The sequence below is a fragment of the Vanessa tameamea genome, chromosome 25 (assembly GCF_037043105.1).
Source record: "Vanessa tameamea isolate UH-Manoa-2023 chromosome 25, ilVanTame1 primary haplotype, whole genome shotgun sequence".
Classification (NCBI taxonomy): Eukaryota; Metazoa; Arthropoda; class Insecta; order Lepidoptera; family Nymphalidae; genus Vanessa; species Vanessa tameamea.
The window spans coordinates 7,551,988-7,579,056 of NC_087333.1; the positions used below are offsets into that span (position 1 = coordinate 7,551,988).

A 27,069-nucleotide genomic window follows, 5' to 3' on the forward strand; every position below is an offset into this window, starting at 1 on the left:
ATATTCTGCACCGCCACGAGTTATATTTTTGGTATCAGTCATATAGGAGTTCGCTCTAGTTTGGATCTCAAGTTTTTTTTTGTTCAGACTTCTATTTAAATTTTTCTAGACTACTTTTGAGATCCACAATGCAACGCGACGGGGACAGTCCCGAGGTTCTGGCTTTAATCCCAAAACGTATAAATGGTCAATTTTTACGTTCAATGAGTCAAAAAAATCTTAGTAGCAGCCATGATTTCGGAAGGTTGTGTAGAAAGCCTTGCCTAGATTAGCCCTTGGACCTGAGTCTCACTTCAAATTGCCAAATAGATCTGATAATGAAAATACACCCACACAGATCTAAAATGGAAGATTGAAAATATTCTCTTCATTCTCTCGATCATTCAAAACTTGTTTTAGTTCTCGCGCTTAACGAGCAAAGACGCGATAAATTTAAGTTGCAATACGACACGTTTGCGATCACGTTAGCTCTGAACCCTTTGATGGAGAACGAGGTTCACACGTGCGTATATAGCGTCAACAAGCGCGTAAATCGTGAACATTCACGTTCACGTGGTTAATGTGTTAATGGGCATTTAAAACGCGAGTGTGAAGTACGAAGCGAAGAACGGTAGTGACAAAAACACGTTCTTTATTTGAATTATCGATTTAAAAAACGAAGAATCGTAAAAAAATCTCACATCACTAGAGCAACGAGACCGGTCTCTGGGGAGGTAGCACGGCTCACTAATGTATTCATTCCGCTGCTGCCGCCAGAAATGCTGCAATTAATATGTTACGGCTAAAGTACGGCTATACATCTGCTAAGCCGGCAAAAACTAGGCAAGAGATATACGTCCTAAACCTGTAAACATAATTTGCAATAGTTAGTTAAGACTTTGCTAGTGTTTTGGTTGTTTGATATCATACCAAATAATCGTAAAGAAATTAAATGCCCAAGTAAATTTTATTCTATCAGCTTCTCCTGCGAATTACATTTGCTAGATATCCACCAAGGTCCGCTGGAGGAGCTGCGGTGAATACGGCGTCAAATCTTCTCATATGGGAAGAAAGCCAGCCCAGGAATAGGTAATTTAGGAGATATTACTCGTTACTTTACTTTAGAAAAATAAAATTTTGGGATAGTTTTTTGAATTGTTGTAAAATTTTGGTGGTGGTATTTCAATTATTTAAGGAAAATTATAATATTACAAGGCGTTGTGATACTTTTAATTTTCCATCAGATAATGGGCTAATCTGTCTTGACCTTCACTATCCTTAGCACAGATTATATAAACAACCCCTAAAAGAATGATAAGTTTCACTCTTTGTAAAGTGCAATACTCATAGTTTAAAAAATACTTAACTAATAACATAATGTTTAATCATAAGTATTCTTATCTTCTAACCCTATACCGATTGTAATATTTATTATTTACGCAAATATCTGACTGCTAAAAAAATTTTCCCCACAATTTGAAGCTTATCCGATCACGCTGCGTGCGATTTCTTGGACACAATTTTTGGACAGTTTTATACGAAACATAGGTATAAATTATCTCACTGTGTTTTGTGTTCAATACGAAACTAACGACTGTGTTTTGATTTTTTTAACATAAGTGAATGACTACCATCCATAGCAGAACACTGTAAGAAATATTAACCACCTATAAAATCATCTCCATCATCCAAAATCAAAATATTTTATACTCAAGAACGCTCATAAAAGCTCTTTTGAATCATAAAAGTCATGTTGAATTAAATGTAAATCTACCACCGGTTAGGAAAGTAGTTTGTACTGAAAAGAACCGGCAATTTGTCGTCAAAACATCAACCCCTCTTTTTCTAATCTATGCATATAATAAATTTGGAGTGTCTGTCTGTAATATTAAAATAACCCATTTTTACTAAATGCATATGTATGCATACACGGCATATATACCAAAATAACATATTTTACAATTTTCTGTCTCTCTGTATGTTTGTTCCGGCTAATCTCTGGAACGGCTGAACCGATTTCGACGGGACTTTCACTGGCAGATAGCGGATGTAATAAGGAGTAACTTAGGCTACTTTTATTTTAGAATTAAGTATAGAATAAAAATAAAATCACGCTACAATATCCAAATAACTTAAATTCAAACAACGCGCACGAAGTCGCGGGCACAGCTAGTCGTTATATATTATGTTGTTTGGTTGAACATACATTCAATCCTAGATTCCTAGATTTTGTCATAAGAATTTTTACTTGAAATTTGAATGGCCTTGCAATCACATGCCTAACAAATAGATTACATTATTATTAATTTACACAACGAATAAGCTAGGATAGGCTAGCTGGGCTACATAAACCAATGCAAACCTATAAAGGATAAATGGGGTATTAAGCATAGTCTCTAATTCATACATAACAAAAGAAATAATTTTACGTACACTCAATAAAATACCTAGGTGTTACCTGTAAAGGTTTTACGTGGAAATGTAACACTAAAAAACAAAAGAGGAAAGATATACGTACAATCAGCTCAACGACAGAGACAATTCCCAAGGGCTGTCTGAAGCGTTAATTTATTCATAGCACGCTTCAACGCGTCCTTCGCCTGGAGTTATTTGCGTCGTCAAGTCGAAACCGCGGAAGGAATTGTGATATTAAGGCGTGAGTTAATATTGTTAAGATGAACAATTATCTTAAATGGAATCGGTGGAACGTTCACGCGTTACGTCATCCCTTCTGAAGTTACTTCGAGTTATTAAACTTGACCTTGTACTACTTTTGATTGGCTTTCGCGTAGAAATTTTTTGGAAAATTAAAAAAGGTATAAAATAACAGAATTGGTATAATATAAACTTCAATGAATAGCTGCATTCAAAGAACGAATATCGTGCAGAGCAGAGCGGTGACCTTTAGTACCCTTACGTCATATATATCACAATAAAATAATAAACACAAATATAGAACAACTTGGCTTGTTTGTGGGCAACATTTGTGCCTGTTTTTAAACTGGCTCACTCACCCTTCAAACCGAAACATAGCAATACTAAACATTGCCCTTTAAAAGAGTATATGATTACTGGGTGACACCTAGGGATTGCAATCCGGCGTGATATTCAGTCCGGCCGGATCGGTTCAGTTAAATACTATTTGATAAATCTGTCTAGTGAGTGGCACAATTACCACAGTAATCAGTTTGTAATATAAATAAAAAAAAAATAGTTTCAACAACTTACGGTAAAAAAACAGCCGAGATGGCCCAGTGGTTAGAACGCGTGCATCTTAACCGATGATTTCGGGTTCAAACCCAGGCAGGCACCACTGAATTTACATGTGCTTAATTTGTTTATAATTCATCTCGTGCTCGGCGGTGAAGGAAAACATCGTGAGGAAACCTGCATGTGTCTAATTTCAACGAAATTCTGCCACATGTGTATTCCACCAACCCGCATTGGAGCAGCGTGGTGGAATATGCTCCATACCTTCTCCTCAACGGGAGAGGAGGCCTTAGCCCAGCAGTGGGAAATTTACAGGCTGATTATTTATGTTATGTACGGTAAAAAAAAATTAATTAGGTTTTTAGCGGTAATCCAAAGTAAGGCGTTATTCTTTACCTGTTTCGTCTGCCAGATACGTTTGCAGTTACATATCGTTTTCAGTAGACAATCTTTTGAAAAGCTTTACCACTTTTCGCACTTATTGAAGAAACTCATTGTATCTAAGAATTACTTCTGCCTTAGAAAGATAAGGATGACGAGGATCAGTTATTATAACTGTAACTCCTTGTTCATCATCATTCGTTGTGTCTTCATCATCTGTATCTGATTAATTTGATGTTGTTGGCGTTGTTGCCAGGCGGTCATCTGCCTTCTCTTCATTATTTTTATATAAAATATCGACCACAGCTAATCATAGCTAATGTGCGAAGCACAGCTGTTCATAACAATTCATAAGCTTACCTACTTTGACCATGACTCTTGCTCATGCCAATAATATCAGTTCAGTATCACAACCGAAGTTTTTTAAGCAGTGCTGATAGTATGTTCTGCAGTACATTAACGATGTAATTTAATCAAGCCTAGATTAAAGAGTTTTTAACAATTAAGCGCATTTAAAGCGTCTACTCATGCAACAGTTCTATCATTTTGCCAAAATTGCTAGCACCGGATCCGGTATATTGGTACCAGATCCGATAGACGTATATCATTATATATGTATGTAGTATTATACAGACGTATATCCGGATCCATTTTTCCTGATTGCAATCCCTAGTGGCACCTCATAACGACCAACTTTTCCTATATAGATATTAAAGAAAAAATACAAGAAGCAGAACTATATGAAATTACTTATTTAAAATACTTAAAACAAAAATAACTATATTTATATACTAGTTAAATACGAGTATCTTTACCATTAATAGAATATTTATTTGCTATATAATTAAGAATGAAATCTTTTATTGAGTGGAAGAGATTGGTCCAAACCTGTCAATTCGACCAATCACAAGTGATACCCAATAGACAATTATTAGTCATTTAAGTACTTAATTACTGTAGCTTTAGTAAAATGAAACTCCTCTTCTCTGTTTTCCTGTTCCGTTATATCGACATTGATGTTATTAAAATAAAAAAAATTACATAATATTCTTCATACATAAATTAAAATTTAAAATTAGAACATTTATATTTTATTAAATATGTTGTATTAAAACAACAAAAAAGTATCTTATCATAATTCTCGTATCACGACACACAGCCGAGTTATCGCAAAAAAAAAAAAACAAAAATCAACCATTTTTCAAAATGGCGGCGAACGCTCATTTATATTTCCAAAATTATATAATGACTGGACTACATCTATTAGCGCCCATTGGTAGTAAGAACTTCATATTTGACAGCAAACGTCATGACGCTCTGATATCTCCCTCTCTCTCAGACACCGTCCTATTATCTCTCTCTCACCAATCTCTAAGCCGTTGTGTGCGTGACACGTATACACATACTTTTTTGCTTCTCTGTTTAAGTGTGTGTACTGAACACGCTGCAAATATTTATTATATGAACGAATATCGATTTTTATTTATTTTACTCGTTTAATAATTGTTCACAGGGCCGGACCGTAAGTTTAGGGCCCTAGGCTAACACTGCTTAGGGGCCCACCTAAGACATCTGAACGTTGACTTGAATTAAATTAATTGAATGGGTTTGATTAATTGCAGGACTCGCAGGGCTGCAAACCATACGATCTGTTTAATTTAATAAAGTTATGGATTCTTTCGCATTGTCGTCTGTTTTTACTTTGACTTGACTTAGCTGGCACCCCCTTGAATCCACGGGGCCCTGCGCTGAAAACCAAAAAGCCATATGGTAGATCCGGCCCTGATTGTAAACTATTTAATAAACATTAATTTTAATGTTTCTCATTTGCCGGGCTTTAAATAAAATAACCCTGCTCCCTTTAAATGTAAAATTAATTTGTATATGTTAAAGAGTCTGTTTTATAAACTCGAATAGTTTTCCTCACATCGAATAGTTTCGCAGCAACAGCTCTAGTAACCTTCTAGTTCTAAACTATCTAACACTTACTGAATATGTTATTCCTATTATATCATCCAGTTTCACTGACGTTATTTATCGGAAAATTCTCGACATGTTTATAACATTAAAACGGACTTTAAATTTTTATTAATAAATCAAATTAAATCTAATTCATTTAATCGATATTTGTAGAAGCTTTATACTTATTTTTTGATTGTCAGATTAAACTGTACCACCGGTTCTGGAAAAAAAGAAACTCAGCGTGTCTTTTTTTGTCAATTTTGTTAGTCACATATATTCAATATGAAAAGAAATAGCCACGAGGTGATCGCTTCATTCCCAAGGTGTGCTATCAACCATAAACTCACTAATTGTATAATAACAATTACACAATTTACAATATTTTTAAAGCCACAGAGGAATTTCATATTTTGAAATGTATTGCTGATCTAAACCTTACAGTCTACATTTGTGTAAATAGGTTTTGGAACTTATTCCACCAGGCTGCTCCAATGCGGATTGGTGGATAAATATGTGGCAGATTTTCATGCGATATATATTCCTCGCGAAGTTTTCCTTCACCGAATACGTAATGAATAATTAAACATAAATTAGTTTGGTGGGTCGGAATCTTTGTTTAAGATTCACGTATTCTTATCGCAGAGCCATCTCGAGATTTCTTGGATCATTTTGTTTTAAACGACATTTAAATAGACATTATATATCTTGTGCCTACAATAACACTCAAACAAGTAGAGCCGTCTGCAAGAATAAATCCAATAAAATAAAACTTATCGCTGAACGCGATCGTGATATGTCAGAAAGTGAGTATTATAATCATAACATTAAAAAGATACACGCTCAGATTGTAAAACAAAAGTCAGATGGAGCGCGCGATACATTACATTGAGCGAGAACAGTGAATACAAATTTCCGGTAGTGAGAAACGACGCGCGTCATAAATGCTCTACTTTAACTATTGAATGACGTATTACCAAAAAGCCGATAGCCTCTTTGGTTTAGTGGCTTGATATATGACCTCAAACTTCTTCTATTGAAATAAATCTCAGTAACAGCTCGGAGTCTGGAAGTGAAAAGTGTGTCCTGTGCCTCGAAAAGCGCGAAAAGCGGTTGGTCCTGCTACTGAACTCTTTCAATCAGATTTGCCGCCCCATCGGATTCTGAAGGAATGGAATAGAGTGCACCTGTGCGCACACACTTGTGCACTTTATGTCCTGTACAGTTGGTTAGTTTCCATCGGCTGCTGTGGCAGAAATCGGTCAGGATGACGTCATCATTAAAAAAGTCTACAGGCTCCTTGTGTCCTTTGTTTTATTATTCGAGGATATTTGCGCCATAAAAATGCCATATTACCTTAAGCCGGATTTCATACCAAGAATTATTTGGAGTAAGTTCTTACAGAATAACATTATATCACAGTTAAATAAATAACGGATGCAATAAAAATGCAATAAAAGTTCGTTTTGAAGTAAATATTTGCCAGTAAATATAAATTAGTGAGTAAAATAAATTTTATTGGGCTTTTCGTTTAGCCTTTATATTCAGGTCATATTTATTTTTTTGAAATAGGCGAACGTATAATTGATCACCGTTGGTAAGTGGTCACCACCGTAAACATTGCGAAACAACAGAAATTTTAATCACTCCTTACACCTCTGATGCGCCAACAACCTTGAGAACCGAGTTACATTGTCCTTTGTGCCTGTAGTTTCAATGGCTCACCCTTTAAACCGGAATACAACGTTAGAATATTTGATGAGTACCAAGTGAACTTCGGGGTCTACCTTCCGTGTATTTCTAGTTTATTCATAAATGCAGATTTATACAGTTTTGCTTAGCAAAAACGGTTAGATACATTAATGTAAAATTATTTGATGGTTAAATCACTATTTGCGCGCCAAAACTCAAAATTCAACCCCTTAATTGTTTTCAGCAACTATAAATGTGATTAGGCTCTTGTTAGATCGAGGAATCAAGATAGTTTGCATAGCATTGAAATGCTAAGAAACTTTTAAACATCGAAATAGTCCAAAAACTTCCCTTCAATCAAGTGTTAAACATGAAAACACTGTAACTGTAAAAATTCACGAAACGAGTCATTTTTTTAATAAATTCGTTTGAGTAATTTTATGTTTTATCGCGAATATTTCTCAGTGACCTTTAATTATATATAATATCAATAAAACACCAAATGACTTGTATATATATATATATATGTTGTTTGAACATCATATATTTTTATTTTTGAGATTTAACAATAAGTAGATTTGATTTTTTTCCGAATCAATGAGCGTTATCAGCAGTGCACTTTCAGATTTTCCAAATTTATTTATTTGTAGTTATAATTCATATCTTGGAGTAATAATGCAAATATCTTTATTAAAGTGTTATCTCTCATTGATCCACCAACCAGCATTGGAGCAGCGTGGTGGAATAGGCTCCAAACCTTCTCCTCAAAAGGAGAGGAGGCCTTAGGCCAGCAGTGGGAAATTTAGGCTGTTAATGTTGTTGTTGTTGTCTCCTTATTACCTCCATTGTTGACAGCACTGGTTCATTTTTTGACCAGAGTATCAGAAATGCGATTCAACAGACTGCTAGCATCCTTGTAACCATTCCACATGGTCATGCCATAGGTCAGGTCACAGTAACTGTTCTTAATTTTTATATGCTATAATTCTCATATAAATAAACATAACATTTCTTGCTTGACAACAAAACTCAGTCACACTTTTAATGTTATATATCAAGTAAGTAAATATTATGATCACAAAAAGTAACGTAACGAAATAAATTGGCAACCACTCAGCTCGAACGAACATTGAGGATGTTGCCTGAACGTTGATTCACAGCGGCTGCCATACAAGTGACAGCTGAGGGTAATTCGTACGAAGCACTTTTAAATCTTGAATTTGACACTTAGAAATAAATAGTAATTTTTTTATACAACCGTTTTATTCGTTTTGTTGTAAGGATTTTTCTTTTTGATCGTATTATAAAGGGAGCCATAAAAACACTTCACACTGGAGAGTTATAGGAAATCTTTGCAGTATATCATGTAACGTATTATTGCGTGTGAAATGACACCCATTCTCCCCTTACGTACATACATATCCTTATATCCAATTCAAGAAAGATCAAAGATAAACATACTTTATCATAAACTACAAACAGTTCTTGATTAATATATTTTTATAATACAATAATTTCACTTAACTATATCCAATATAATTTACGTCCAACGTAAACTTGTTAACAACTTCGCCGATATTGAAAATGTTTTTTTTTTTTTTGGAAAGCCTGATAATGAATATTCCGAAAACAACTTCTTTCCAACGAGGTTTTTTTTCATCATCTCCATATAGTCGAAATTATTTTCAATAAATATTACATAAGTATATTGAGTTAGTTTCGTTTACACAATATCGACTAGATGGCATCACTAGTCTTTTACATTGCGCTGACGTTTTATTAATATAAGTTCATGACAATCCAAATGAGCTGATCAAGAGTATGAAAATTTAATTAATCCAATGAGTAGTATTAAGTCTAACAGTGCAGGGTTTATTCATATCGATTTTTTTTTTTGTGGTCTTTGTTGGCGGACGAGCATATGGGCCACCTGATGGTAAGTGGTCACCACCGCCCATAGACAAAGGTGCTGTAAGAAATATTAACCATTCCTTACATCACCTATGCGCCAGCAACCTTGGGAACTAAGATGTTATGTCCTTTATCGAATAATATGCCTAATTTATCATTAAAATTTTTCAATAAGCAAAGATAAATAAAGGGTTAAAATGAATTTGGCTCTTCTATCTACGTCTTAATAGAGATTGGGTTAGATTTATTTCTGTAAGCGTCTTTAACAAAGCAGATGGGAATAACCTTCTAATGATATAATGCATACATCTAGAACGTATACAGAAATAAACTCAACCTAAAATAATGTTGTCAGAGACATGGAATCTTTGCTGATATTTTTAACTAATTTTTCGGTCGAAAGTTTTTTGTTTTTTTTTTTTTTGGGTTGCGTTAATTAAAGCGTTCAGGGCAAAATCTAAATCAAAATATACCTTATTCAAGTAGGCTTTTACAAGCACTTTTGAATCGTCATGTGTGAGTTCAGATCTGAGATCAGAGATTAAGTGAAGCTACCACCGGTTCGGAACGCTGATTACGAAGGCGAATACTATTTTTGGTATTTAACTTTAAAATATATCAGGTTTCAAATTATATTAATCCAGCAGCTATCCCATATGCCTTGGCTCAGGACGTGTGCAGTACGCAAAACACTTGGCCTTTTCGTCAAGGGAAGTTTCCAGCCTAGAATCTCGTTACCATGTTTACCGTACAAACGAGGCCATTGATACGATAACCCGTCTTCGTGGTCTTGCAGGACGTGATTAAGACGTCTGAATCTGTCTGAAAGGTTACCTCTACGTGAATTGTATGAAGGCTTATGATAACAACGGATTTTCTCGTAGGAATCAATACCGGTCTTTATGGAAGTCGACGGTGCGATTAGACCACGTACGAGGCGAATTTTACCCTGACCGTATCACACGCGTAAATACCATTCAGTGCGTATCAGGTCAAACGTTATTACGATTAATACGATTTCAAAGGCTATGCATGTTTTGAAATTGTATGTAAATTTATTTTTTGCGTGATCAACGTGTTGAATATTACGTGATGAACGCTTTAAATGTTAAACGATGTCTGGCTATCTGGCTAGATAAATATGTATTTTATTGTTTACTAGCGACTCGCACCGGCTTTGCACGGGTGTAATTCTGATACTAAATATACTACAGAATGTCTTACAACATTCGCAGTTTTTCAGTCATTAGACAATACAAACCGGTACGTCCTTGCGCTTTAACTCTGTAATATCTTCCAAAATATTCATTTAAATTACATTCTGTAAAGGGCCATATTGATCTATATTAAATGCACAATGTATTGCTTAAAATCGCTTCGAAAATAAACCATTATTTCTCGTAAAAAGTCAAGGATAAAAAATGGTTATTGTATAGTAGGTTATCCCTAAGAGATAGACATATACCATCGCGGACTTTTTAGAAGACCTTTTTAAGATGTACAATACTGTAGTACATAATTTTGATCTAACTCATTGGGTTCAGCCAGCGTTAGCAATGTAAGCACAAATAATCAATCTATCTATTAAAAAGAACCGCATCAAAATCCGTTGTATTATTTTAAAGATCTAAGCATACACAGGGACAGACAGCGGTGAGATACTTTGTTTTATACTATTTGATAATGACGTAGGAAAGCAGATAAGGTAATGTGTCATCTGATCGTATGAGATCATCACCGCGTACATATTCCTTACATCGCTGCGCTACCAACTTTGGTAACTAAGATGATATATAGGTATGGTTGCAAATTGCAAAGTTACAAGATAAGTTATTTATTCAGAACACGCAAAATACATAATTAAAATGATGAGCGTTTCATCCAGCAGTTTCAGTGAGCGACACTCAATATTAAGTTCCTCTCTAGATTTCAAATTGTCATATTTACCGAATTTTCACTTTAAATACACACAACAATAAATGCGGATTTTCAGTTGGATATATATTGCATAATTACGGTTGATGGTTAACATGATTAATAATAATAACATGATCGACAGCGTTCAAACGCGATCAGTCATAACTTGTGCCTGTAGCCACGTTGGCTTAGAAATAGAAAATATTTGTATACGTATGAAGTAAAATCGAATCGAGTGTGTGTTGATGCCATGAATCTGAAACCGATCTGGACACGGGATACAAATTGTTTAACAATCAGCGTCAACATAAACGAATTAGGAGATATTCTACAAATAATTGACGACCTTCGTGGTCGAGTAGTGTGTACACCGGTTTTCATGGGTACGCCACTCCGAGGTCTCGGGTTCGATTCCCGGCCGAGTCGATGTAGAAAAAGTTTATTAGATTTCTATGTTGCCTCGGGTCTGGGTGTTTGTGGTACCTTCGTTACTTCTGATTTTCCATAACACAAGTGCTTTAGCTACTTACATTGGGATCAGAGTAATGTATGTGATGTTGTCCGATATTTATATTTATTTATAATAAATTGTTAATGTGAACGCAACACAAGTAGTTTGCCTTTTTCTACCACCGCTGGCTCTGTCGTCGCTCTCTCTGTCAAAAAACTGCATGTTATTAAAGCCGTTAATTTAATTCAATAAACTAATTTATAATAAAATTACGTTTAATTACAAGATCCACGCAATATTGAATATTCCTTTATAAATACTAAATAATAAACAAATTAGGAAAAGGGACCATAATTATTCACGACTACAAAAGAAATACGCGAAAGAATAATATCTAGACGAATAATAATCGAAGTTCGTTGACCTTTAGTGACAAAAATTCAATTCAGAAATATGTTTCGTCCCTTACCATGGAAAAAAGCTTTCATTAGATAACACGAAAAATCCTTTGTGCCACGTCCTCTTATATCAGAGATAATTTATTACGGCCTCCATTTGTTACTTTCAAGGTCAAACTGGAGATTCTTGTTGGATAAAGCCTGAAGCGGTTACGATTCCCTGTCATTTTTAACACATGACCCTTAAAGGTTGAAAAATAAAATTATGGCAATATTTTTCGGGGATTATTTTCTGGTAGTATTTTGCGTTGATTTTTTCTTCTAGAGAAATTAAGTTGGCAAATATTAGTTGGTTCAAATACTAGCTTAGATACCTACCAGGTTAAATAATACCCCCTGTCCAAAAAAAAACTGCTAATTTATAAAACTTAAGAGATTTATTAAACTCGCGAATATCAGTATTTTTAAGTTAGATGTCAAATAATCTTGTAGATTTAAATACCCTAGTTATTCAAAAACCTTGTATAGTAAAGCCTATATGACTAGGAGATAGTAACGTTAAAAGTGGATGCAGCCGGTAGTAGCTTGTAAAAAAATTGAGTTAGGGTTGGCACAAACCCAGGTAGGCACCACAGAAATTTCATGTGCTTAATTTGTGTTGATAATTCATCTCGTGCTCGGCGGTGAAGGAAAACATCGTGAGGAAACCTGCATGTGTCTAATTTCAACGAAATTCTGCCACATGTGTATTCCACCAACCCGCATTGAAGCAGCGTGGTGGAATATGCTCCAAACATTCTCCTCAGAGGGAGAGGAGGCCTTAGCCCAGCAGTGGGAAATTTACAGGCTGCTAATATAAAAATGGCACAATATATGGTTAAACCACTTCAGCTGATAATGGTACCAGTCGAGTCGATGTAGAAAAAGTTCACTAGTTTTCTATGTTGCCTTGGGTCTGGGTGTTTGTGGTACCGTCGTCACTTCTGATTTCCATAACACAAGTGCTTTAGCTACATACATTGGGATCAGAGTGATGTACGTGATGTTGTCCAATATTTATTTAATGTACCTTATTGTACATCACAAACATAATGAACCGAAATATTAGGTCGAAAAAAAGAAATAATACTAAAAATAAAAACAAAAATGTACAAAAATATTTGATGTGTTGTTCAACGAACGGGCTCATTAGCCATCTTGAAATCGTGACGATATAAATTTAATAATTATTTAATAATAATTAATATTTAACACAATTTCTTTTGTTTCAGCTTGTTCCAAGTTTGGTGCGACATCGGAACAAACAGCGGATCATGATAACAGGCATAAAGTTATGCGAAACAAAATGGAACCAATACACGAACTAATAATGAAAGCTGTTAATAATTTAGATCTAAATATGGAACCTAGGACCAATGAATATAATAATAATAATATTAAAATAAATAAAAATAATTACGACAATGCAAACGCACGTGATAATATTAAGACATTTGATGATATTTATACAGAAAACGATAATGTTTTTGAAAGGAATTTAAATATACATAGAGATTACGTAGACAAACTTAGAGCGAAGAATTTCGGAAGCGATTTTGTATCATTTTTTGTACCTAAAAGAAGAGTTAAGAGAGAAGATGAACCGGACCCTAGATGTGAGAAGTTTAATTACAATAGTAACGAACAAAAGTACATCCAACATCCCCATGGCGCTATTAAAAATAAATATTACTACAGTGATTTGAACTGTGTCACAGTTATAAGAGGTAGGTTTGGTATAATTTTATCTATTAACAGTTTTATTAAATTAAGTCATTGCACGTATATGAGCCGAGATAGCCCAGTGGTTGGAACGCGTGCATCTTAACCGATGATTTCGGGTTCAAACCCAGGCAAGGACCACTGAATTTCATGTGCTTAATTTGTGTTTATAATTCATCTCGTGCTCGGCGGTGAAGGAAAACATCGTGAGGGAACCTGCATGTGTCTAATTTCAAAGAAATTCTGCGACATGTGTATTCTACCAATACCTACTTAAGTTCCTAATTTAAAACAAATTTTCCTAAATTATTTATTTGATGTCGCCACCGTTATGAACTTTCTGTATTACGTTATTTTCATTTATTTCAGGACCTGAAGGTCACGTGGTTGAGCTCACATTTGTGGATCAGTTCCATATAGAATACCACCCGGATTGTAGCTATGATTATTTAGAGGTAAGTATAAATAATAAATAAATATATAATAAATATTAAATAAATAAATATTGAACAACATCACATACATCACTCTGATCCCAATGTAAGTAGCTAAAGCACTTGTGTTACGAAAAATCAGAAGTAACGACGGTACCACAAACACCCAGACCCAAGACAATATAGAAAACTAATGAACTTTTTCTACATCGACTCGGCCGGGCATTGAACCCGGGATCGCGGAGTGGTGTTCCAGTGGTGTGTGTGAAAGAATAAATATGTATTATAAATATGTATTACAAAATATTGTTTAAAAAAATTTAAAACAATAACTATGACTCTCATAGAGGAAACACTAATGGTTCTAATTACCTCTCCCTTAAAGCGTAAAGCTTTTGATAGGAGTAACGACAAAAGCTCAGAGGTAAATGATCTTATTTACCCAGTGGGCTTTGTTCCAGTTAAGCGTAACACAATAGTCCCAAGAGGCAGGATTATCCCTGCTACTTTTACGAGTATTCCCTAGGAGACTAGATATGCTAAGCACGTGTTACATGATCCGGTTTATCGATATAAAGATGAAGATGATGAGAATATTTTTAACTTCACCTATAGTTTATTTATAGAACACAAAGTCAATAGACTACTGACTTTAAGAGAAAGTCAATTATTTAATTAATGATATTAATATTGACAAATGAACTAGATAAAAATAGATCAGAATTTAAAGTAGCTACTGTACAAATCGTTACCCGTTAAAAGTCTCCAAGATTACTAGCACCGTTGAAAGATTGATATGACTCAATCACATTTTTTTATTTTTTCAATTCAGATTCGAGATGGTCAAAGAGGATACGCCAAGCTCCTAGGCAAGGTATGTGGAGAGGCGTTTCCTCGACAAATTATCACAACTGGACCGAACGTATGGCTGAAGTTCCACTCTGATGACACCATAGAGTACGAGGGATTCCAAATCAACGTCAGATTCATACCCACAAGTAACAGCAGTGAGTAATAATAGTACAAAATGAATTATTTATTGGGCACCACATACTCATCATATTTCGCCAAATAGCTATACTTAGTATCGTTGTGTTTCGGTTTGAAGGGTGAGTGAGCCAGTGTAACTAGAGACGCGAGGGACATAAAATCTTAGTTCTCAAATTCGGTGGCGTATTAGTGTCATCAGGAATGATTATTATTATTTCTTATAATCACCACTAGTGACCACTCACCATCATCTGGTCCATATTGCAAGTCTGCCTATCTGACATATAAAAAAAAATACACTATAACTCAGATATGTAAAATATTATTGTTAACATACATATAATATGATGATTTATTAAGCCATATAAGGCTGCTGATCTCTAAAGATTTCAGTTCAAATTTTTTAACAGTGAAAAGTGTTTGGGTTTTTCTGCCAAGATGTTCTTATCAGCAGCCTAAAAGTTGCCAGTATTTACATAACCGTACCTCGTAAAACACGTACTACTGTTGTCCTGAACACATTCCGATTTCTCGTATCATTGGATTATTAGATTTAGAAAATAAAGTGAACACTTATGTTGAGCACATGCTTGTGCACTCTAATCTGTGCATTGTCATTAGGGCGAGCACTATTATCATCATCATATGAGCTCTTAAAACGCAGTCAACCTCTAATATAAAATATAATAAATATTGGACAACATCACATACATTACTCTGATCCCAATGTAAGTAGCTAAATCATTTGTGTTATGGAAGATCAGAAGAAACGACGATACCACAAATACCCAGACCCAAGACAACATAGAAAACTAATGAACTTTTTCTACATCGACCTCGGAGTGACGTACCCATGAAAACCGGTGTACGCACAACTCGACCACGGAGCTCGGCGTCGCATAGTTCTTCTCTATGAATTAATTACCTTACCCGTCCATTAATTCATCATATATAAACATAACATAAGCGAGGAGTCGTTACACGGTTACTGTTATACAGAGAAAAACATAATTTCCAATTAAATTGCAGTTAGTATACCGGAGAGCTGTAACATAGAACTAACTGGAACAAATGGGCATGTAGAATCAGAGAAGATAAACGAAGACTGCTTGGCAAAGAGTCTGAATCAGGCGCTAGATGTTTTATGGACAATTAAAGTTGAAGAAGGACATAAGGCAAGTACAATTCTATTCTATATTCATGGTTTTTATTATAGAGGCTTCGAATGAAGGGCGGATGAGCCAAGGTATTTGCAAACATCTGGTCTCTCATTTATACTTGAAACAAAATGTTTCTAGTTCTCTGGTGAACAGAAATAAAAAACAGACATTATTAAGTTAGAGTTAGGTTATAAGATATGTTCTTAGTAAGAATTTTTCTTCTAAAATCTTCTGAAGTAAAGATCTTGTTGATTTGACTTGATTTGCTCTTCAAATTAATTTTGAAACTAAATTCTTGAAATAAGTGTTTTTTTTTTTATTATTAATTTATGTGCTTATAAAATACATGATTCAGATAATTGAAAACGTCAATCGTAACCGAAACATTTTTCGGTTTTCGGTACAAATTCGACAAGCACCGTTAAGTGAGTTCTTCTTTTTTAATCAGTGTTAACTCTTCTTGTACAAAACATGGAATACATCCCCCCCCCCATATCCCTTAGTATAGTCCTAAGTTTTAAGCACTTTTAGATAAGTATAATTATCAATATATATGTTTGATTTTAGATCTATTTGAACTTCACCACTTACGCATTAACTAAACCAAACGAATGCGAAGAAAACTTCGTCCAAGTCTTCGGATATAAATTGGAATATGACGCAAGGTAAGTCAGTTTAAAATAAAATCATACACTTTAAGCTGTTTTTTTTTAAGACTCGAATCATTTTGAACTAAATGGCTATACATTCGTCTTCGTTATCAATAAAATCTATTTTTGAAATATATATTTTTTTTTATATAGAGACATTTAACGAGCAGCAATCCAATTACGAACATTATAACATAAAATTACCTATTTACGTACAACTTTCAAAACAGCTATACCGACTCACACAATGCATGAAAAAATTTGATATGTTTAATTAATTAATCCATAAGATTCTGTCTTGTTTCTGATAACCATAACCAATGGACGTTTCTTCGCTATCAAAATCATAAAATTAATTAATAAAAATAATGAAATTTACGAAAACCGAACGGAATAAGTAGGATTAAATAATATAATAATTGATAAACACGAGAACTAACAGCATTAATCTGTCGAAAACAATTTTAATAATTTACACTGATTGAACAATGCATTCATATTATATGGAATGTTATGGGGTAACGTAGCAGATATTGAAATAGTATCTATTCTGCAGAAAAGAGCTATCCGAACTATTTATAATATTAGCTCTAGGACATTACGCGAGAAATTTAAAGATATAGGTGTATTAACGGCTGCTTCGCAATATATTTATGATAATATAATGTTTATACAGAAGAATATACAAAAGTATTCCATAAAAGCTTATATGTTGTATATATATTGACATAAGAAATAAGAATGAACCCCTACTTTCCATTTGCATACGGTACAGAGAACGTTTTTGGACAATGGTATACGCATATATAATAGGATTATATTTTTTTAAATTAACACGGTTATTTTTTTTATTACAAAAAGTATTTAATACGGGACATTTACCGTGTATTGTACAAGTGACAGTGGTAGTCGTGACCAGTGTTACGCAGCAAACGGACGAGAAAGGAGGTAGTCCGATATGGACACTTCTAATGCCGTCAACATCTACCCGCAAACGTCAGTCTCGTGAACAAGACATTCGTAGATAATGTCGAAATATCGAGCTCCACTTTTAATATGAAATACTTGTAACTATAAAATTGTAATTAATAAATAAATCTTATTATTCATTAAAATAATACTTTTTAGAAAATAACTCTTGAATTAGGCTCGGGTTCCATCACAGGACCGATTGAACACTAGTTGTGAAAAACAGCATTGTAAATCTGTTTATTTAAAAAGAGCAACTATGCGAGTTTCTTGCCGTTTCGTCGCGCTGGAGGCTGCTTCCCTAAACGGTAGTAGTGTTTAAATATTGACGATTCAAAAACGCTAAGTAGCTAAGCACATTAAGTTTACTCGAATAAAATTTGATCTGTTCGAGTTTTAAAGGCGATTATACTTTTTTATCAGCCTGCACGAGCGTCGTCTGCACGGGTTTTTTTTTTATATTTTTACTTTAATTCTTTGACCACAATACACTATTGTGCTAATCGGATCGCGCAAAATCTCTATTCTATATATATATAGCGCTTATATTATCTAAATACATATAAGTCTATTGGTTTACGCGACGCAGGCCAGCATGATTTTTTTGCGATATCTTTAAAACTCATTAATTTCAGCCAATTGCCAGGAAACTTTATTTCCAATGTACATTCCAAATTTCCTTATGAATCGCTCCGTTTATTTGTAATTCGTTCGGTATTTAAGAAGTTATTTTAACGTGATAATGTTTAGATAGATATAAAGCCAAGCACACATAGCAGGAAGACTTTGATGTATGACGTAATGGTGTTTAATGTTTTTAAAATTCAATAGCGCGATAAATTACGTGCCGCCTAGCGATGTAAAAAGTCCCAGAATCGATCCTAACCCCTTGGGCTGTTGTCGTCCCCACTCCTACCTCAAATGATATGCTTAAAAGGAGGGGTAAATAGGAATATTAGTAACACCTTCATTCATTTGGAGCATTACCAATATTCCTTTTTTTTTTTAATAGTGTTATAATGTTCTATCAATTTATATTCCAGATTGAAATAATAAATGAACTTAAATTATTATGTTTTGTTTGAGAATTTTGATGTTTTCAGGTTAGCGTTTTACTGCGGTTCTGTTGCTAACCCGATAACAACGATAGATGAACACAAAGATGGATCCGAAGACAGAAGTAATATTATGTACGTTCGTCTGTACGCTTCGAAGTCCGGTAAAAAGTCTAACTTCAACGCTACCTTCACTGCGTATAGAAGCTTGGACACGAGCAAAGATGGTGGCAAGTTTAAGTTTGTTTAAGTAACATATCAATAGCAACTTAGTTATCTAACTGACTTAGATAGTGCTCTCCTTAGTTATAGCTAGAATAAAAAAAATTACGTAAATTTTAGGTCTTATCCCACAACTTTATACTGAAAATTTCTTTTTATAGATAAATGCAAAGAAAACGAATTTGACTGTGAAGATAATACTTGTATCGATATTGGCCTCAAATGCAATGATTACGCTAACTGCAGACTCAAAGCTGACGAGGAAAAAGACATATGCATTGTAAGTAATCATAATCAAACATCTATTGAAGAATTTGTATAAGAACCTGATATATTTTCGGAATTTGTATTATATTTAGCTAAACTACCAGTAATGGCGGCACTATTTGGTGTGGAAAGTTTACGTATTTGCATATATTATTCGAACACTGCAGTAATAGATAATGCGTCTGTCCATTGGTCAGTTTTAATATATTTTCTGACACGACATGTGTTGACGATATGTTTGTGATATTTGCGAATACACCAAATATTACAACAAATAAAAAAACAGCGCAAATAATCTAAGCCACCTTTTTTAAATCTATATAAAAGTGAAATATGTCCAAGATTTGAACAAATGTTGACAATGTTTGAAAAATTGTCCAAGAATAATTTGATTACCAATGGCATTGGTTATAATAAATGCGTTATTTTTGCTCAAATAGATTATCACCGAGTCGATGATCAACCAAACACATATCAAAGTGATCCTCATCATCTTCTGTCTCATACTCTCTGGAATGAGCTTCGTCTTCTTCTTCAAGTGCATCAGGAAGCTGTATCAAGATCACAAGATTATCAAAGTAAGAGTTAATTTATTAATTTCTAGTTATAGTTGCTTTTCCTATATTTTATTTGGCTAGCGTGCTATTTTGTCTGGAAATTACACAATCATATTTTTAATTGACTTCAATCTTGGTAATTTTTTTTGTCTTTTACATCACATCACAAGTATATGCAAAATAATATTTATATAAAAAATGCTTTGACGCAAAAAAACTTACCACAATTTCACAAGATTATCCGACACTCACAGAATGTTCTACGATAAGATCAAGACATCTTAACACTTCGAATCAATTAAAACAAAGCGTTCCAAAAAAATTGCTGTTCGCTAAGATATCTACGCAGGCCCGCATGGGCCCCGGGGCAACTGGTCGGGGCGATGGCCCCCTACAGTGGTGGCAACGCCGTCTGCAACTACAGACGGGTCACTGGGTGGATTATTATCCGTGGTGTCTGATCCGGGCAGAGTTCACGCCACTGAGCGTAACACGTAAAGCGTAGTTAAAAATTGCTGTTAAAAGTGTTGAGACCCTATATATATATATATATTGCAGAGAACCAAACGTTAGCGCGATTCAGAAAAATGATTCCATACAATATATTATTAATATTAAATATTTTAAAATATCTTCTCTTCTTTGTTAAATATTCTTAAGTCAACGAGTTTAAACTTCTTTAAACAGAAGACTTAAAAATATGCTGAGAATCAGTCTGTAGTTAGGACTAACTTTAAAAGTGTTGAAGCTAAAATTAAACGCTGGTAAGAAGTTTAGTATTACATTATTTTCTGAATAGTTTTAATAATATTACAAGATCTCTTAAGTCAGTTATAAGGCTTCTTACCCACCTGTTCTATATGCTTAGTTCTACATAAATAAATCGTTGCGACATCAGCGTCATCTGAAGCACTTTGTCTAAGTATTCGAATTTATTAAAGAAATAGATCATTTTCTCAACTCTGGTAATTTAAGCACAGTTACTTACCTTCACTAGCTTCACGCGGTTAGAATCATGTCACACTAAAGCTCTTGTTTTGTTTTGCCGTGGAGTGGGGATCTGGTGATCTGTATTTTTTTTAATATATATATAAACCGGGATATTACTCCGTTCCACCTGATGGTGAGTGGAAGTGGAGTCTAAACGCGAAGACAGCCAGTGCAGTCAGGGATAATGTACTGCAATCGTCACTCTGAGATGCCAAGATGCCTCTATACTGTTTGAAGAACCCAAGTTAAAAGATCTGGGAACTCTTGTATTTTTGTTATTTATTCAATTTACACGGGATTCTGTCATTACACGTATGTTATTTAATACGTATTACAACGAAAGTAACTTCGTTCCAACCGGGTGTCCCATGAGACATCTATTTTTTTTCTTAAGAAAATCTTAACTTACCAAATTTACGTTGGTAACTTCGGTATATTTTAAAGAAGACAAATTCATTAACAACATTCATCTATCATTATGACGTTTTGATCAACTTGTGATTTCCCACGAGGATCGTCTGAAGACCAGCTTGAAGAATTTTTTTCTTATCGTATCGTATTTATTTATTTATAAATTCTACGATATATCTGTATATATTTGCTACGACATACAATATTGTATTCAATGTACAGATTCGGTCGATTTACTCCTTAATTATATGTATAGAAAAAAATTGTCGGTAAATAAGTTTACAGAATCAAAAATCAAGTCATAATATAACTATTTACATCGCATCCATGATCTGTATAGTGTTTTAAAGTTTTCATAATTTTCGCAAAGTTTAAAAAAATCATCTTCTTTCTTCTATTTATTTGAAATATATATATTTTGTATCTTTATGGGTTATTTTGATTGCCGTTTGAGATACTCAATCCTGTCAATAATAATTTTAAAATATAGATCAGTGCGTCGCGGGAGTTAAAAGGGAAAGGTGAACATTGTTTGCTACCTCCACGTAACGTTTTGTATTTTAAATTTCCCCTTCTTGTATGTTTAAATTCCGTGTTTATTAGTTACGAATAAATGTATGTTGAATAAGTAAAGTGTTTAAGTGCAATAATATCCATAAAAATGCTGTAAGTGTACCGTTTAAATTTAACTGCACTGATCGGTAAGACAAAAGAGGTCAAACAAAATGTTTGAAGGTTCATTTTTGCCTCGCCAGGAACATATCCGTCAGTCGTGTGAAGATCGCCTGGACAGTATGGTGAGCAGTCGTCTGACCCTCGATGCGAAGCGGCTTCAGCGAGACAGCGAACCAAGGGCCAGCTTAGAGAGAGACAACCAGACGAATGAAATGTTTAAACAACAAAGGAAGTTCTCTCAGCAAAAAATACGTGTAAGTTTTAATATTGGCATATATTTAAAACTAACTACTACATCGCAAGGTATCATGTATCTCGATAATTGTACTAAATCAGCTTTACATTAATACTGATTCATCTGATGTGACGGAGTCATCGTCTAAGAATCTAATCAACATCTGGGACGTCGTAAGAATTAATTATCGTTCCTTACATCGCCTATGCGCCACCAACCTTGGCAGTTGACTTGAAATCATTTCAAAATTCATAAAAAACGACAAGTACTACACTAATAAAATGTTTTGTGGGTGATACCTACCCAAATGGACGTTTAAAAAGAGCTACGTTTAAGTAATAGAAGCTATTGACAAGTGTCCTCACTGTGTTTGCAGTCGAATGGCACAAAATAGTGACCAGAGTTCTCTACAAAGAGAACTCTGCCTGCAGCTTTCCATGTATATCAACAAAAGTGCAGTGCAGAATATTTCAATTGAATACGTATATAACGTTCCATTCTGAGTCCGTTTTTATTTCAGATAATATATTTGGTGTTCGAATTTTGAAATGAGTCTAACCTGGGAGGAGATATTGGTATTTATTACAAAAATATAGCCTAGATAACCCCCTTTTTCTAAGCTAGTCTTAAAATATAAACCATGTGGTACCGTCGACTTAAAACTTGATTACAATGCCACGCGTAATAAATATTTAATTGTCATGTCTTGGTTAGGTGAAGAGGATTGTAGTTTTTGAGAATAATTCCGTTTCTTAAATAGTGTCTCATACAAGGTAGAGCTGGAGAGATCATTCTAATTTTGAACTTTATTTACTTAAATTTTTATAATTACAATTTCTACTTAAAATGTAAGCAATTAAATGTACAGAAAATGTATAGAACACTAAACTTGCAACTTTTTAATAAACAGCCACACCCGATATATTCAAATATTACTTTTTTTTCAGCCAACCAGCATAGATTCAGACTTCATCCAAGAAACACACTTGGACTTGGACGAAGAACCATGGAGAAGAGAAGTAAATACAGTACCAGTAGAAACAGAAGACGTCAGAATTGAACGTAATGGAAGACCTAAGAAGAGTGATATGAGTAAGAAAGAAGAATCGATAAGGAGTAAAAGAGAAAGTTCGGAAAAGAAGCAAATAAGAGACGTTTCAGTTGGTGCACCGGATACTAAAGAATCTGGATGTCAAACTAGGGAAAGTCTTTTCCAAGCCGACCCAGCTATTAGTTCAGATGGTAAGAATTATTTTAATGTTACTCTGTAAACTATATTAACTTTCGATACCATTGAATTTAAAATTTATTCAAAAATTTGAATTGAATGCTGCTTAACATTTTATATACGTCATTTGTTCTATGTTGAGTTTAATAAAACTTTATACAGTCCATGACAGATGTGCTCTTAATCAAATTATACATGATACATTCATACAAAATACGTGCCTCGAACATTAATTTCATTTGGGGTAACATTATAGATGATTATAGCGGTAAATCCAAACCATAAGATTGTTGAAAGTAGTAGCTATTTATACAAATGAAACTTTTAACCAAAAATTAATACTTCCAAAGATCTAACTTAGACTTTATTAATGCAGTAGCAACAAAACAACAAACCATCTAAATTAAGACTTGTCTAATTCCTTATCCCCCATTCTCAATAACACAAAATTATATCCAAAACTTTCTAATTCGATACCAGCTTCAGCGTTATCAAATTTCGAATTGCATAAATTCAAAACGGGAAACAATTAATACGTCTTGAATATTTGAAGTTTATGAAAACGCACTAAAAGTACTTCGTTTTCATGAAAGTTGTAAAACAAACTTTAAACCTAAAAACAGAAGTGGCTGTTCATTTATTACACTTTATGCCGTTCTTGCAATAACGGCTTATATACTTTGATAAGTTACTTAAACACGCTTTCAAGTTGTAAAAACTAAGTATGTAATGATTAAGTTATACGATACTGCTGAAAACTTAGTACATAATCAGCCTGTAAATTTCCCACTGCTGGGCTAAGGCCTCCTCTCCCGTTGAGGAGAAGGTATGGAGCATATTCCACCACGCTGCTCCAATGCGGGTTGGTGGAATACACATGTAGCAGAATTTCGTTGAAATTAGACACATGCAGGTTTCCTCACGATGTTTTCCTTCACCGCCGAGCACGAGATGAATTATAAACAAATTAAGCACATGTAAATTCAGTGGTGCCTGCCTGGGTTTGAACCCAGGCAGGCACCTTAGTAATTCTTACGAATTTCAAGTATATGCCTACACGTAGGCAGTATAGTACTAGCCAGTCACCCGGCTTCACTCAGGTAGAATGAGAGTAATTCATATTACTATATAAGTTTACGCAGCGCACGCCAGTAAAGCTTACAGTCGGCACGGTTTATTTCGACATAAAATCATTGTCATATTTCAGCTAATCTTCAGAAAAAAAAAAACATTTCTGTATAATACTGTAACCTCGTGACTCACGCTGTCTATCTGTAAAAGTCGCATATAATTCCGTTAGGTAAATTTTGAGTTCATCGCACTCAGACTGATAGATTCTGCCACATGCATTGAAATAAGTGGTGGAATAAGCTCGAAGACTTCTCCTCAAAGGGTGAGGCCTTAACCCAGTAGTGGGACTTACTTTCAAATCAAATAAAATCAATTTTATTCAAGTAAACTTCACAATGAAGCGTTTTTGGATCGTCAATATTTAAATACCACCAATTCGGAAAGCAGACTCCAGTGAGACGTAACGACAAGGAACTCGCACAGTTGCTCTTTTCAAATAAACAGATTTACAATGCTGTTGTGTACCCGAGCCTAAATCCAGGCGTTTTTTTTTCTTTCTAAAAAGTATAACTTTTAATGAATAATAAGATTTATTTATTAATTCAGTCTTAATAAACTTTTTAAATGGTCAATTGATTATATTTCCCGATATCTTATTATATGCATATACTATTGCCCAAAAACGTTATCTGTATGCAAACGGAAAGTAGGGATTACAAGTTTATTTAGTGATATAGGCAGTTGTATGAATGATCTACTCGAAAATAAGTAATATCATTAATTATATCTGAAATGTTTCATTCCCTCCGATATTTCAGAGACTTTGTCAACAAGAAACATTTGCGGTCGATTAACTAATGAACGAATGGCAAAAAATCAGACAATGGTGTTCAAAACGAAATAAATTACATCAAAGAGATTTTCATTTTAAATAGCGTAGGAAATCATATTTAAAATATACAAAAAAAAAACCAATGAAGCATTAATTTAGAAAAACCCTTCATTTATCATCCTCATAAAAAGTATTTTATATAACTCAATGAACTTTGATACAATTAAAAAGTATTGAAAATCACCAATTATTAGGTTTCCAAGAAGTGAAATAATTCTGTATAGGCTGTCTTTTAAAGCTATTAATATTATACATATTTTTTATCAAAGAGTATGCTTGTTAAGTTGTACGAATAAGACGAATCAAATCAAATACGTTGTTTTGCAGGAGCATCACCTAAAGACATATTTTATACATATATCAAATATTAAATTATTAGACATTCCATACATAGGCTCACGAGATCAGTGTTTCGAAATTCTAACTTGTATCGAATATAAACGTTTCGGTCTACCTTAAAAATAAACAGTAGTGATGTACCGCAAGGGTCCATTCTTGGTCCTCTTCTTTATTTAGTACACATAAATGACTATCCAAATTACATGAAACAAAAGTGCGTTTTATTTGCAAAATACACATACCCTTATCATAGAAAGTCTTCTTTTATAAAATACGTGGTGGAGGTGGCAAATAGTCTAGCTGATGGTTAGTGGTCACCATCAACCATAGACATAAGAAATTTTAAAAAATCCTTACAAGACCAATACGCCACCAAAGTTGGAGACTACGATGTCACATCCAAATAGCTTGTAGTAACCCTGGCTTACTCACTCCTCAAACCAACAACAAAAATACCCAGTGTTGCTATGAAATATAAGTCTTCATGTAACAAACATTATGTTATTTTAAACAGAAACTTGAATGACGTGTGTTTTTGTTATCAGTATGAACGAAAAGTATGAATATTTCATATTACACACGTGGTTTTATCAAAATCACGGTAATGAGTGTAAGGTTATTAAATAAATGTATTCCTTATGCGTATCACATAAAATGTTAACTTTCTGCGCTTCTTCTCCACATAAACTTTAACTAAGCCAAATTCCATAATCCTCCGTCAACGTATTTTTTGTAAAATGTGCCACTAAGTTTTTACTTCACGTATATTTGCGAATATTAAGTTGCGTGGAAGAACAGTATTTTCTGGAACAAGTATTAAATACTGGAAAGAGAAAGACGTAACGATATTTGACACAATCAAACATTCCATCTTAACTTTTTTTTCATAGGTGATATACATAAATACCAAAGTACTATCGACTTCGAAATAAACCAGATTCAATATGATATGACCGAGATCGAACTGTCAACAGCGCTCAACTTTAACACCCCATTTTGTTGTAACTTATAGTTTACGATCTTTAGGGGAAAGAACTAATAAAACTTGATCATTTCTGACGATTTTTCCCTCTTTACCTCGAGGGAAAACCACGGAGAGATTATTTTACTTCGCTTTTTTCCTTCGGATAAGATTAGTAATTTGCAACTACTTCCAGTACTCAGTTTTATGTAACATAATCTCTTACACCATTCATTGACTACGTGAAAAAATTGCTTAGAAAGTAGATTACATAAATATAGCTAATCTAACGAATTACACATTC

The 27,069-nt window shown here is 34.0% G+C and overlaps 1 protein-coding gene across 1 annotated transcript in view; it reads left to right on the plus strand.

The window, feature by feature from the left end:
• The window catches only part of Neto (Neuropilin and tolloid-like), a 47,915-nt gene that overhangs the window by 15,311 nt on the left and 5,535 nt on the right, over positions 1-27,069 (plus strand). The window contains exons 2-11 of the mRNA XM_064219025.1: positions 13,170-13,664; positions 14,029-14,114; positions 14,926-15,100; positions 16,113-16,258; positions 16,811-16,908; positions 18,966-19,144; positions 19,301-19,419; positions 19,847-19,984; positions 22,120-22,293; positions 23,222-23,516. Coding sequence (XP_064075095.1) covers positions 13,170-13,664; positions 14,029-14,114; positions 14,926-15,100; positions 16,113-16,258; positions 16,811-16,908; positions 18,966-19,144; positions 19,301-19,419; positions 19,847-19,984; positions 22,120-22,293; positions 23,222-23,516 — 1,905 coding nt within the window. The remainder of the gene's footprint in view (positions 1-13,169; positions 13,665-14,028; positions 14,115-14,925; positions 15,101-16,112; positions 16,259-16,810; positions 16,909-18,965; positions 19,145-19,300; positions 19,420-19,846; positions 19,985-22,119; positions 22,294-23,221; positions 23,517-27,069) is intronic.